The 13,831-nt window shown below is 40.9% G+C and overlaps 1 protein-coding gene across 1 annotated transcript in view; it reads right to left on the bottom strand.

Annotated features, from left to right (window-relative positions):
• Window positions 1-1,101: 1,101 nt before the first annotated feature.
• Window positions 1,102-13,831, bottom strand: part of LOC106595177 (zinc finger protein 436-like) — a 38,557-nt gene continuing 25,827 nt past the window's right edge. The window contains exons 3-5 of the mRNA XM_014186555.2: window positions 13,516-13,543; window positions 12,978-13,347; window positions 1,102-2,412 (exon numbers count right to left, since the gene is read on the bottom strand). Of these exons, the coding sequence (XP_014042030.2) occupies window positions 1,670-2,412; window positions 12,978-13,347; window positions 13,516-13,543 (1,141 nt within the window). The 3' untranslated portion in view covers window positions 1,102-1,669. The remainder of the gene's footprint in view (window positions 2,413-12,977; window positions 13,348-13,515; window positions 13,544-13,831) is intronic.

Here is a 13,831-nt window from a genome sequence, read left to right as displayed (position 1 = left end):
TAGCACCCGTATTTAGACATAGCCCCACCCACATCCGTTCCACGCATCAAATGGGGTTGGAGTCGAGGGAAAACAAGCGTCATTAAAGAAGTGCTACCAAATATAACAATGTGCATTTCATTAATATTCTAATCCAGTGTGAACATAAAACCGAATAAACACGTCTGTAAAACAACAACGAGGACATCGACCCACTAAGCAAGTTTTCATAAATCATTGGGTACAGTGCAGGAAAATACATCAGAGTCGGCTGAAGTGGTGGCATTAGTTCATGTTCACATTTACAACACAACATGGGCATTTCATCATTAAGACATTTAGGGGATAATGTCTGGAGGGTGAAAAGACCAAAACATTCTCTTATACTCAGTGTTATTTATATCACCTCCCCTGTCTGATATCTAGACTTTCTCTACGCCACAAAATCTAAAAAAGTAGAAATGTCATGTTTTTGGTCATTAAAATGTTCTGCGACTGGATAATCCCTGTCCTTTCTTCTGATTGAACAATTATGTTCACTAATTCTCTGTTTGAGAGACAGAGGTTTTACCAACATAACACAGCCCACAACATAACACAACTCCTCCACATGGGTGGAGGAGCACATAATAATGCCATTTATTTGGAACCGTTTTTTCCTGTATGTGGGTGGCATATTGTTGCGCTGAGCGCAGCCTCTGCATTTATATCTGCCTTTGACTTTTGGACACACCTACTGATTGAAAGGTTTTTCTTTATTTTTTACTATTTTCTACATTGTAGAATAATGGTAAAGACATCAACCCTATAAAATAACAGATATGGAATCATGTAGTAACCAAAAAAGTGTTAAACAATCAAAATATATTTTAGATTCTTCGAAGTAGCCATCCTTTGCCTTGATGACTCAACCAGCTTCATGAGTTTGTCACCTGGAATGCATTTCAATTAACAGGTGTGCCTTGATAAAAGTTAATTTGTGGAATTTCTTTCCTTCTTAACAAGTTTGAGCCAATCAGTTGTGTTGTGACAAGGTAGCGGTGGTATACAGAAGATAACCCTATTTGGTAAAAGACCAAGTCCATATCATGGCAAGAACATCTCAAATAAGCAAAGAGAAACGACAGTCCATCATTACTTTAAGACATAAAGGTCAGTCAATCCGGAACATTTGAACAACTTAAAGGAAAAGTGAAAAATCAGAACAATTCTCAGTCAAAAACAAGTCAGAACAAAGCCTCTGTATTCTCTCATGTGATTTCAGGTCCTCTAATACTACACATCCCATTCAAATAAGAAAAGCTTGATGATGAGTTGGTTATTTGAATCAGCTGTGCATTGGGCACAAACCAAAACCTGCACCCAGCAAAGAAATCCACAAACACAATCCTTTATAAAACATGCAGGAGGGAAAACACTGGAAAGTCAAGAAACATTCAGAGTCTCTGGGGACTACTGTCCCACTATGTATTGGGCCTGAACCTGTCCTATGTCTCACTGTTCAGTCTATATCTGGCCTATGTCCCACTGTTCAGCCTATATCTGTCCTATGTCCCACTGTTCAGCAGTCTTTATCTGTCCTATGTCCCACTGTTCAGGAGTCTTTATCTGTCCTATGTCCCACTGTTCAGCCTATATCTGTCCTATATCCCACTGTTCAACAGCTTTTATCTGTCCTATGCTTTACTGTTCAGCAGCCTACATCCTTATCTCCTGTGTGTATTCTCTCATGTCTTCTCATGTGTCCTAACCAGGCAAAACTCTTTTTACATTGGGAGCAGTGGTAGGGCTTCTCCCCTGTGTGTATTCTCTTATGCTCTTTCAGGTGTTCATTCCGGTTAAAACTCTTTCCACACTGGGAGCAGTGATGAGGTTTTCCCCCTGTGTGTGTTCTCTCGTGTCTTTTCAGGCACCCTGACGCGGAAAAACTCTTTCCACACTGGAAGCATTGGAAAGATTTATCGCCTGTGTGTATTCTCTCATGCACTTTCAGGTCCCCTAACTGGTTAAAACCCTTTACACAGTGGGAGCAGTGGTACGGCTTCTCTTGCTTCTCCCCTGTGTGTATTCTTTCATGCTCTTTCAGTGATTCTTTCCGGTTAAAACTCTTTCCACACTGGGAGCAGTGATGAGGCTTCTCTCCTGTGTGTATTCTCTCATGCACTTTCAGGTGTCCTAACTGGGTAAAACTATTTCCACACTGGGAGCAGTGATGAGGCTTCTCTCCTGTGTGTGTCTTCTCATGTCTTTTCAGGCTCGCTAACAAGGAAAAACTTTTTCCACACTGGGAGCATTGAAAAGGCTTCTCCCCTGTGTGTATTCTCTCATGTCGTTTCAGGTCCCTTAACTGTTTAAAACCCTTTCCACAGTGGGAGCAGTTGCGTCGTCTTGCTGGTTTGGACGTCTCTGGTTCCTCTGAGTCTGGTCTTTCTCCTGCCAAAGACAGAGTGTTTATTTAAATAGAGACCTGAATGAAACCTCCACAACTCTGTTGCTAGGAGGTAGAATCTAAATCAGATCCCTCAATAACCTGAGGCCAGTTTACAAAAGATGTCTAATTTAAAACAAAAGATGTAGAGTTCCAACTAGAATCTTGCTCTCATGGAATGTTGTGTTTTTAGGCTGAGCAGAGCTCTATAGTAACCGATAATGTCATGTTTATAGGCTGAGCAGAGCTCTATAATAATAGATCATGTCATGTTAATAGGCTGAGCAGAGCTCTATAATAACTTCTTCGGGCTAGGGAGCAGTATTCGGAAGTTTGGATGAATGAGGTGCCCAAAGTAAACTGCCTGTTACTCAGGCCCAGAAGCTAGGATATGCATGTAATTGGTAGTATTGCATAGAAACACTCCAACGTTTCCAAAACTGTTAAAATAATGTCTGTGAGTATAACAGAACTGAAATAGCAGGCGAAAACCCGAGGAGAATCCATCCAGATGCTTTTTTTTTTGGAGGTGACACCATTTAAAATGACTGTCTATGGGGAAATCAATGGAATACCTCTAAGATTGCAGTTCCTAGGGCTTCCAGTAGATGTCAACAGTCTTTAGAAAGAGTTTCAGGCTTGTTTCTAAGTGCCTCCCATTTTGGCTGTAGTGTTATGATGCGCATGGATGAGAGCGCACACTTCATTATTTATCTCCGGTAATGAACATACTATTCTCAGTCTTAAATTGTATAATTTATTTACATATTAGGGTACCTGAGAATTGATTAGAGACGTTGTTTGACTTGTTTGGACGAAGTTTATTGGTAACGTTTGGGATTCATTTTGTATGCATTTTGAACGAGGGGATACCGGTGGATTATTGAATGAAGCGCGCCAACTAAATTGATCTTTTTGGGATATAAAGGACTTTATCGAACAAAACAACCATTTGTGATGTAGCTGGGACCCTTTGGATTGCAAACAGAGGAAGATCTTCAAAGGTAAGTGATTTATTTTATCGCTATTTCTGACTTTCGTGATGCATCTGCTTGGTTGGAAAATGTTTTTAATGCTTTTGTACGCGGGGCGCTGTCCTCAGATAATCGCATGGTATACTTTTGCCGTAAAGCCTTTTGGAAATCTGACAAAGCAGCTGGATTAACAAGAAGTTAAGCTTTTAACTGATGTATAACACTTGTATTTTCATGAATGTTTAATATTACGAATTTTGCATTTTGAATTTCATGCTCTGCAATTTCACCGGATGTTGTCGAGGCCGGGCGCTAGCGGTACGCCTTTCCCAATAATATGTTTACAGGCTGATTAGAGCTCTATAATAATAGATAATGTCATGTTTACAGGCTGATTAGAGCTCTATAATAATAGATAATGTCATGTTTACAGGCTGATTAGAGCTCTATAATAATAGATAATGTCATGTTTACAGGCTGATCAGAACTCTATAATAATAGATAATGTCATGTTTATAGGCTGAGCAGAGCTCTATAATAATATATAATGTCATGTTTATAGGCTGAGCAGAGCTCTATAATAATATATATTGAGGACTACAGTATTTCAATCAATGTCATAGGCTGCATTTGATCCATTGTTATTAGTTTTGTTGGTGGCCCACTCTTTGATGGTAAACATCTTTCAGACCCTGTGACATTCTGGTACCTAGTGTTAGCCTAAAGACTAGAAGTCTACAAGTAACACTAGCATAGACTACCCGTAGACTTCCAGTCATTTCACCAACGCTAGTTAGCGCCGGCTGGCGAAACATCAAACTTTATTCATGCTACACACAGAGACATAAAAATGGTTTCCACAAGTTAATCGGACTCTGTACAAATTGCCAGAATGTCACAGTATCCCTTTAACAATTGCTACATTACAAACAACATATTCAATGTAAAACATGAGTAGAATGTCCATAAAGGGTGATTTTGGGGGATTTTAACAAAATGTAATCCATAGAAGAAGTGTCCTATGGGGGAAGGATTGTTGACATGTATTCAGGTCCAAAATGATCCATGGGGCCTCCCGAGTGGCTCAGCGGTCTAAGGCACTGCAGTACTTGAGGCATCAGTACAGAGCCAGGTTTTATTAAAAACAAAGAAATATAAATAATCCGTTGGTAAAGAAATTAATAATAATAAATACAAATACTGAGCTACAGGTAACTGCCAAAATAAAGGAATCCCCAACATAAAGTGTCATAAATGCCAAAGTAAAGGAAACCCCAACATAAAGAGTCTTGGACATTGGGCCCCCACAACAGCTTCAGTGCGCCTTGGCATAGATTCTGCACGTTTTCTGGAACTCTATTGGAGGGATGTGACCCAATTCCTTCATGAGAAATTCAATAACTTGATGTTTTGTTGATGGTGATGGAAAAAGCCACTCCAGAATCTCCCAGAAGTGTTCAATAGGGTTGAGATCCAGTGACTGAGACACAAACACCCTTTAAAACCCCTGTGCTCCTTTGAGACTGCTCTTTCAAAGTCTCTGAGATCTCTTCTTCTAGCCATGGTAGCCAAGATAATGGTCAACTGGGCATTTTTATACTTGACCCTAAGCATGATGGGATGTTAATTGCTTAATTAACTCAGGAACCACACCTGTGTGGAAGCACCTACTTTCAATATACTTTGTATCCCTCATTGACTCAAGTGTTCGTCAGTTACCTGTATATTGGAATATAGGAATATCTTGGCAAAGGAGAAATGCACAGTAACAGGGATATAAACAAATTTGTGCACACAATTTGAGAGAAATACGCTTTTGTGCGTATGGAAAATTCCTCTGACTTTTTATTTCAGCTCATGAAACATGGGAACAACACATGACATGTTACGTTTATAATTTTGTTCAGTCTACTTTGCATCCCTCATTGACTCAAGTGTCTCCTTTATTTGGAAGTTGCCTGTATATTGGATCCTCAAAACACTTGGGAAATGACATACTCATACAATTTATCAGAGACAGAGATTTTAACAATGTTGGTGGTGGTGCGTTTGGCATCAAAGTTTCAGAGCAGGATCTCTACTAGTTTTAATGTTATGGCCCATTTTATACAGAGAAATTGGCATAGTAGGAAATGTAACCAATCACAGCCCTTCTTTGACCTGCAAATCACCAGCAGAGGGCAAGCTTTTTTAATATATTTTTACATTCATTGTGTTGGTAAGGCTAAATGGATGATATCTCTAAAAGTAGCAGAGATTCAACTCTGAAACTTTGATATGTCCAGAGTATATTATGCTCAACAATAGATTGAAAAATTAGCCTAATAAAATTGTATATTTTCAATATTAAAGTTTATATGTTTCAATATTAAAAAATACATGTAAGAAATGTTTTAATGAAATCTAAATACTACTCATATTGCAGAGCAAGTAGTAAAGCCTAATGACACCAATTCTCATCTTTCAATTTTTGCTTTGTAGCATCTACAGATGAAACATTATGGAGTCTTAAACGAGGCTTCCCCTACAAATGAAACATTATGGAGTCTTAAACGAGGCTTCCCCTACAGATGAAACATTATGGAATCTTAAATGAGACTTCCCCTACAGATGAAACATTATGGAGTCTTAAACGAGGCTTCCCCTACAGATGAAACATTATGGAGTCTTAAAGGAGGCCTGTAGCACCTACAGATGAAACATTATGGAGTCTTAAAGGAGGCCTGTAGCACCTACAGATGAAACATTATGGAGTCTTAAAGGAGGCCTGGGTATGGATTAAATGTTGTGAAAATTACAGAGTAAGAGAACAAGTCTAAAAAGGCTTTTCATTCAATCATATTTCATAGCTTTTAGAAAGGGGCTTACAGAGCTTGTTCTTACACTTACAGCTGACTCGCAGTATTAGTTCTGTAGATCAAATGTTAATGAAGCAATACAGACCACATTGAAGTGTCTTGAGTTTAGTTTGTCTGTTCTACAGTCTTGTAAAAATAGGGGGGTTGACTGGCACAGACAATGTAACATCCATAATGTTTTTAGGAAAAGGTTTTGTAAAACATTGTATCATCTTGAACATTTCTCTCTAACTTTCATCCAGGTATGACATGGTCTATAATTGGTTTCTCTCTAAAGCTAACTTTCTTCCAGGTTTGATATGGTCTATAATTGGTTTCTCTGTTTTCATTGTCAGGATGGTTTTTCAGCGTTATGATATCTGTAACAGCCATAACTGTTGTGGATGGGATGGATATTGATGCATCTGATCTTAGCTTGTGCATTCACCACATTGGGTTTATTCTAAAATGAGGGCTACATCTGTCCTATGACCCCACTGTTCAGCAGTCTATCTGTCCTATGACCCCACTGTTCAGGAGTCTTTATCTGTCCTTGATCTGTCCTATGACCCACTGTTCAGCAGTCTTTATCTGTCCTATGACCCACTGTTCAGCAGTCTTTATCTGTCCTATGACCCACTGTTCAGCAGTCTTGATCTGTCCTATGACCCACTGTTCAGCAGTCTTTTATATGTCCTTGATCTGCCCTATGGCCCACTGTTCAGCAGTCTTTATCTGTCCTTGATCTGTCCTATGACCCACTGTTCAGCAGCCTTTATCTGTCCTATGACCCACTGTTCAGCAGTCTTTATCTGTCCTATGACCCATTGTTCAGCAGTCTTTATCTGTCCTATGACCCACTGTTCAGCAGTCTTTATCTGTCCTATGACCCACTGTTCAGCAGCCTTTATTTGTCCTATGACCCACTGTTCAGCAGTCTACATCTGTCCTATGACCCACTGTTCAGCAGTCTACATCTGTCCTATGACCCACTGTTCAGCAGCCTTTATCTGTCCTATGACCCACTGTTCAGCAGCCTTTATTTGTCCTATGACCCACTGTTCAGCAGCCTTTATCTGTCCTATGACCCACTGTTCAGCAGTCTTCATCTGTCCTATGACCCACTGTTCAGCAGCCTACATCTGTCCTATGACCCACTGTTCAGCAGCCTTTATCTGTCCTATGGATATTGATGCATCAGATCTTAGCTTGTGCATTCTGAACTGTTGATATCTGTTGATATCTACACTGCTCAAAACAATAAAGGGAACACTAAAATAACACATCCTAGATCTGAATGAATGAAATAATCTTATTAAATGCTTTTTTCTTTACATAGTTGAATGTGCTGACAACAAAATCACACAAAAATAATCAATGGAAATCCAATTTATCAACCCATGGAGGTCTGGATTTGGAGTCACACTCAAAATTAAAGTGGAAAACCACACTACAGGCTGATCCAACTTTGATGTAATGTCCTTAAAACAAGTCAAAATGGGGCTCAGTAGTGTGTGTGGCCTCCACGTGCCTGTATGACCTCCCTACAACGCCTGGGCATGCTCCTGATGAGGTGGCGGATGGTCTCCTGAGGGATCTCCTCCCAGACCTGGACTAAAGCATCCGCCAACTCCTGGACAGTCTGTGGTGCAACGTGGTGTTGGTGGATGGAGCGAGACATGATGTCCCAGATGTGCTCAATTGGATTCAGGTCTGGGGAACGGGCAGGCTAGTCCATAGCATCAATGCCTTCCTCTTGCAGCAACTGCTGACACACTCCAGCCACATGAGGTCTAGCATTGTCTTGCATTAGGAGGAACCCAGGGCCAACTGCACCAGCATATGGTCTCACAAGGGGTCTGAGGATCTCATCTCGGTACCTAATGGCAGTCAGGCTACCTCTGGCGAGCACATGGAGGGCTGTGCGGCCCCCCAAAGAAATGCCACCCCACACCATGACTGACCCACCGCCAAACCAGTCATGCTGGAGGATGTTGCAGGCAGCAGAACGTTCTCCACGGCGTCTCCAGACTCTGTCACGTCTGTCACATGTGCTCAGTGTGAACCTGCTTTCATCTGTGAAGAGCACAGGGCGCCAGTGGCGAATTTGCCAATCTTGGTGTTCTCTGGCAAATGCCAAACGTCCTGCACGGTGTTGGGCTGTAAGCACAACCCCCACCTGTGGACGTCGGGCCCTCATACCACCCTCATGGAGTCTGTTTCTGACCGTTTGAGCAGACACATGCACATTTGTGGCCTGCTGGAGGTCATTTTGCAGGGCTCTGGCAGTGCTCCTCCTGCTCCTCCTTGCACAAAGGCGGAGGTAGCGGTCCTGCTGCTGGGTTGTTGTCCTCCTACGGCCTCCTCCACATCTCCTGATGTACTGGCCTGTCTCCTGGTAGCGCCTCCATGCTCTGGACACTACGCTGACAGACACAGCAAACCTTCTTGCCACAGCTCGCATTGATGTGCCATCCTGGATGAGCTGCACTACCTGAGCCACTTGTGTGGGTTGTAGACTCCGTCTCATGCTACCACTAGAGTGAAAGCACCGCCAGCATTCAAAAGTGACCAAAACATCAGCCAGGAAGCATAGGAACTGAGAAGTGGTCTGTGGTCACCACCTGCAGAACCACTCCTTTATTGGGGGTGTCTTGCTAATTGCCTATAATTTCCACCTGTTGTCTATTCCATTTGCACAACAGCATGTGAAATGTATTGTCAATCAGTGTTGCTTCCTAAGTGGACAGTTTGATTTCACAGAAGTGTGATTGACTTGGAGTTACATTGAGTTGTTTAAGTGTTCCCTTTATTTTTTTGAGCAGTGTATATATCTTGAAAATTATGTATTGTTTCTCAGTTTAACTTCTTGTGGCCTAAAATATTTGTCATTCAAATTAAATATGTGATTGAGAATAGACTCTGACTTTCTTAATTATTCCTATTTAAAAGCTGCAATTTTAGGACATTAAACACTTCCTTAGAAAAGTTTGGAAAATGCTCGTTGTGACTTTAATTTGTCTTAATGCTTTTATGATATTTAAATTAGTAGGATTTTGGTTCCCAATGGCAAGGAGGGATTGTTCTGATGGGCCTTGTATGCAGCATCATTTCTGTCTTTAGAATGCTTTGATCAACTGTAAGGGTTGTTCACGTCTCGTGATTTTTATACATTTCTATTGTTCCTTCTCTCTCTCATTATTACTTGAGGGTTCCCATGTTTTAGGTTATTCAGAAACAACTTCTAACTTTCTGACATAACCTAGAACTCGGTTAGATGTATTCATTGTTTGATCATGAAATAGCGCAGCACGAGAAATCTAACCTGCATTAAACTGAGTGTCTTAATAGGCCAAGTCGTATCACCGTCCCCAGGTGGTGAAGGTAGGAAACACCACATCCACTCCGCTGAGCCTCAACACTGGATCAAATGGAGAGAGAATAGAACATGTGGGCAATAAGACACCTGAATGTCCGCTATAAAAACAGACTCAGCTCTTGGCCCAGATCATCCAATGTTCAAGAGAGAAAATAATCATTTCTGACTGGATATTTTGCACTGCTTTGGTTAGACTATTAGCTCTGTCTACATTGTTCTCTTGCTTTGTGTAAATATAACATTTAAAATGTCAATCACAACATTCTTATTGGCAGACTCAACAGCCTTGGTTTCTCAAATGACTGCCTCGCCTGGTTTACCAACTACTTGTCTGATAGAGTTCAGTGTGTCAAATCGGAGGGCCTGTTGTCCGGACCTCTGGCAGTCTCTATGGGGGTGCCACAGGGTTCAAATCTCGGGCCGACTCTCTTCTCTGTATACATCAATGATGTCGCTCTTGCTGCTGGTGATTCTTTGATCCACTTCTACGCAGACGACACCATTCTGTATACCTCTGGCCCTTCTTTGGACACTGTGTTAACTAACCTCCAGATGAGCTTCAATGCCATACAACTCTCCTTCCGTGGCCTCCAACTGCTCTTAAATGCAAGTAAAACTAAATGCATGCTCTTCAACCTATCGCTGCCCGCACCTGCCCACCCGTCCAGCATCACTACTCTGGACGGTTCTGACTTACAACTACAAATACCTAGGTGTCCGTTTAGACTGTAAACTCCCCTTCCAGACTCACATTAAGCATCTCCAATCCAAAATTAAATCTAGCATCGGCTTCCTATTTCGCAACAAAGTATCCTTCACTCATGCTGCCAAACATACCCTCGTAAAACTGACTATCCTACCGATCCTCGACGATGTCATTTACAAAATAGCCTCCAACACTCTACTCAACAAATTGGATTTTTTAAATGTATTTATTTGACCTTTATTTAACTAGGCAAGTCAGTTAACAACAAATTCTTATTTTCAATGAAGGCCCCAGTATCTCTACTTGCACATTCATCTTCTGCACATTCTACCATTACAGTGTTTAATTGCTATATTGTAATTACTTCACCATCATGGCCTATTTATTGACTTACCTCTCTTATCCTACCTCATTTGCACATGCTGTATATAGATTTTTTTCTACTGTATTATTGATTGTGTGTTTGTTTATTCCATGTGTAACTCGGTGTTGTTGTATGTGTCGAACTGCTTTGCTTTATCTTGGCCAGGTCGCAGTTGCAAATGAGAACTTGTTCTCAACTAGCCTACCTGGTTAAATAAAGGTGAAATTAAAATTAAAATAAATAAAAATAGACTTCAGCAAATAGGAATATAGGCAATTTGCTCAGAATGTCAACCATGCACTGCCCTGCTGTGTGCTGCCTGATCCAATTCTGATTTGAGAAATTGTTTAATATTGTGATTTTTGTGTGGTTTCTTTACTTCTCCATTTGGACCACTGAAATCTATATTCTGGTTGTCCTACAATTATTTATTTACATTGCCCCGGACAACCGGACGAACCTTAATGTCGATCCCTGAATCAACAATCTGTGAATATTACCTGAACGAGCGCTGGGACCCCGGGTTACCTGAACGAGCGCCGGGACCCCGGGTTACCTGAACGAGCGCCGGGACCCCGGGTTACCTGAACGAGCGCCGGGACCCCGGGTTACCTGAACGAGTGCCGGGAACCCAGGTTACCTGAACGAGCGCCGGGACCCCGGGTTACCTGAACGAGCACCGGGACCCCGGGTTACCTGAACGAGCACCGGGACCCTGGGTTACCTGAACGAGAGCATCAGAAAGGTCCTTGAGTATCGGTTTGTTCCTGTCCAGCCCCGTTAACGGGATGCTACGCTTCATTGAACCGTAAGCAACAGTCATCGTTACAGTATTCTCCGCAATTTCCCAAAATATACTGACCTCCCTCCAGTGTTCAGAAAAGTGGATTGGCAGTATAGGGTGATTCCACGCCAGCATGGCCCGAAAATGAGTGGTATCTCCGATTTTTCTGCCAATTCTCACATAGAAACTTAAATTGGGTGGAAAGATGTTTTACATTTGTATCACAAACCCTTTCTGACAACATGACGAAAGTGGGTCATTTTAGGTCAACGATAAAGACAACATCCAGTCATTATGCTCCTTATTGTGTGCTCTATAATGTGGAGTATGTCTAGATTCTGAAATGCACATTTTTACATACATTTATTCAACATTAAACTTTAATATTAATTAGGGATGCACGATATATCGGTAAGCATATAAAAATCGGCCAATATTAGCTAAAAATGACAACATCGACATCCGCCCGATGTCTAGTTTAACGCTGATGCGCAAAACCGATGTCAAAGCTGACGTGCATACCTATATAACGTAAGTAGATGACGTAATGACGCCATGAAAAATACAGCGCTACACAGAACAAAAGCAGAAAAATAATAAGCTCACACTTCCAACAACTAAACAAGTTCAAGTCCAGCAGTCATTTGAAAGAGTAAGAAAATTTCAGCGAGACAACTCAAGGAAGAGAGGTCACGGACAGACTGATCTGAAACTTCACTGCTTGACATGTATGATGAAATCCTGGTTGAGACTGAACAAATGAACAACGAAACAGCACAGCAAGAAAGTGAAATAAATAGGTTTGATTATGTTTTACTGGTAATGGGGCCATACGTAAATGCTAACAAAATAACTTTTTTTTGTCAGTGTGTGTAACTATTTAACTGTATTAGAATGCTTAAAAGGCAGCTAAAATTTTAAATATCGATATTGTTTTTGTCAAAGAAAATATTGTCTATCGGGTCAAAAATGTAATATCGGTGCATAATATTAACATCGCAAAAGTAGCCTTTTGATTTCACTTATTTTTACACATATGGGTTGGAACAAGACATGTCAAATTTCCAGGGTGGGCTCACTGGTACTTTAAAAGGGTATCGCCCATTTTATAAATATAATGAAAACAAATATAAACGCACCATGTAAAGTTTTGGGTCCCACCTTTCATGAGCTGAAATAAAATATCCCTGAAATGTTCAATATGCACAAAAAACGTATTTCACTCAAATGCTACTTTTATTGCAGATTATGCTGATCGAAATGTTAGAACGCATTCGACTCAGTCTCCCGATCTGAAAACACGCGGTACCATAAAGTGTTGTGTATTCGTATTGGAAATGAATGTATTTTTGGTGTCCCAAAATGCAATAACAACTTTCGGTGTGATCTCGATGTAAGAAAATGCAGGCTGAAACAGAAGAGTTGGCAGCGTTTTTGCGAATGTCGGCAGTCTTTAACACGACACATTAGTAAGATAGTTCAACAACTACAGAGTTTGTGGCACTGTTTTTAAAAATAGTACTCACTGGTGTTAATCAGATCTCCAGTCTCCTCCAACATGACAGTAATCTCACCCTCCTCCTTCATTCCAATAACTACATCCTCCTCTTTCACTCTTAAAGCTTCTTCCTCTTCTTTCACTATAAATTCTTCCTCTTTCACTGTAAATTCTTCCTCTTTCACTGTAACAGCCTCACCCTCTACCTCTTTTTTAACTGTGACAGCCTCCTCTTCCTTCTCCTCTTTAACAAGAACTTCTTTCTCTGTCCAGCAGACCTCTTCTTTAGCACGGGGGAAGTAGCGTGAGCTCATGGTCGAGGATGATATCAAGCTAGTTAGCATTAGCCTAATGTTACTTAGCCAGATAGCTAATAACGTAAATTGTGTATTTACTAGTTAACGTTACTCTGACATTGTGTTTAAAACACTGAGGTTAATATACATTGCCTAAAGAGATTCAACGTTGTGGTTTTATGTTGGCTAGCACGCTACCGAGGCGGCTGAATTGCTGTTGTAGAAAAAACATCCCGTCCACTACATTAGACGTCACGCAAGAGGCATCACCTGAAAGACTCGCGTCGCCATCTGCTGACTGGAGTGGGTAACACAGTTGAACAAAAACAGAATTCTGGAAAACAATGTAAACTAATAATTGATAAATAACCAGTTCTCTTAGCTTTTACAGATAATAATTTCCTCTACGCAGATGTAGAAGCTGAATAGAGATTTGTACATTATGATAAACTCTGTTATTAATAAGCCCTGTTATTAATAAAACCCTGTCATTAATAAACCCTGTCATGATAAACCTTGTCATGATCAACCCTGTTATGATCAACCCTGTTATTAATAAACCCTGAAATGATAACAGGGTTGATCA

Source organism: Salmo salar, chromosome ssa02 (genome assembly GCF_905237065.1).
Source record: "Salmo salar chromosome ssa02, Ssal_v3.1, whole genome shotgun sequence".
NCBI lineage: Eukaryota > Metazoa > Chordata > Actinopteri > Salmoniformes > Salmonidae > Salmo > Salmo salar.
Note: the sequence above shows the minus strand (reverse complement) of the source record. Positions and strands in the feature narration are given on the sequence as shown.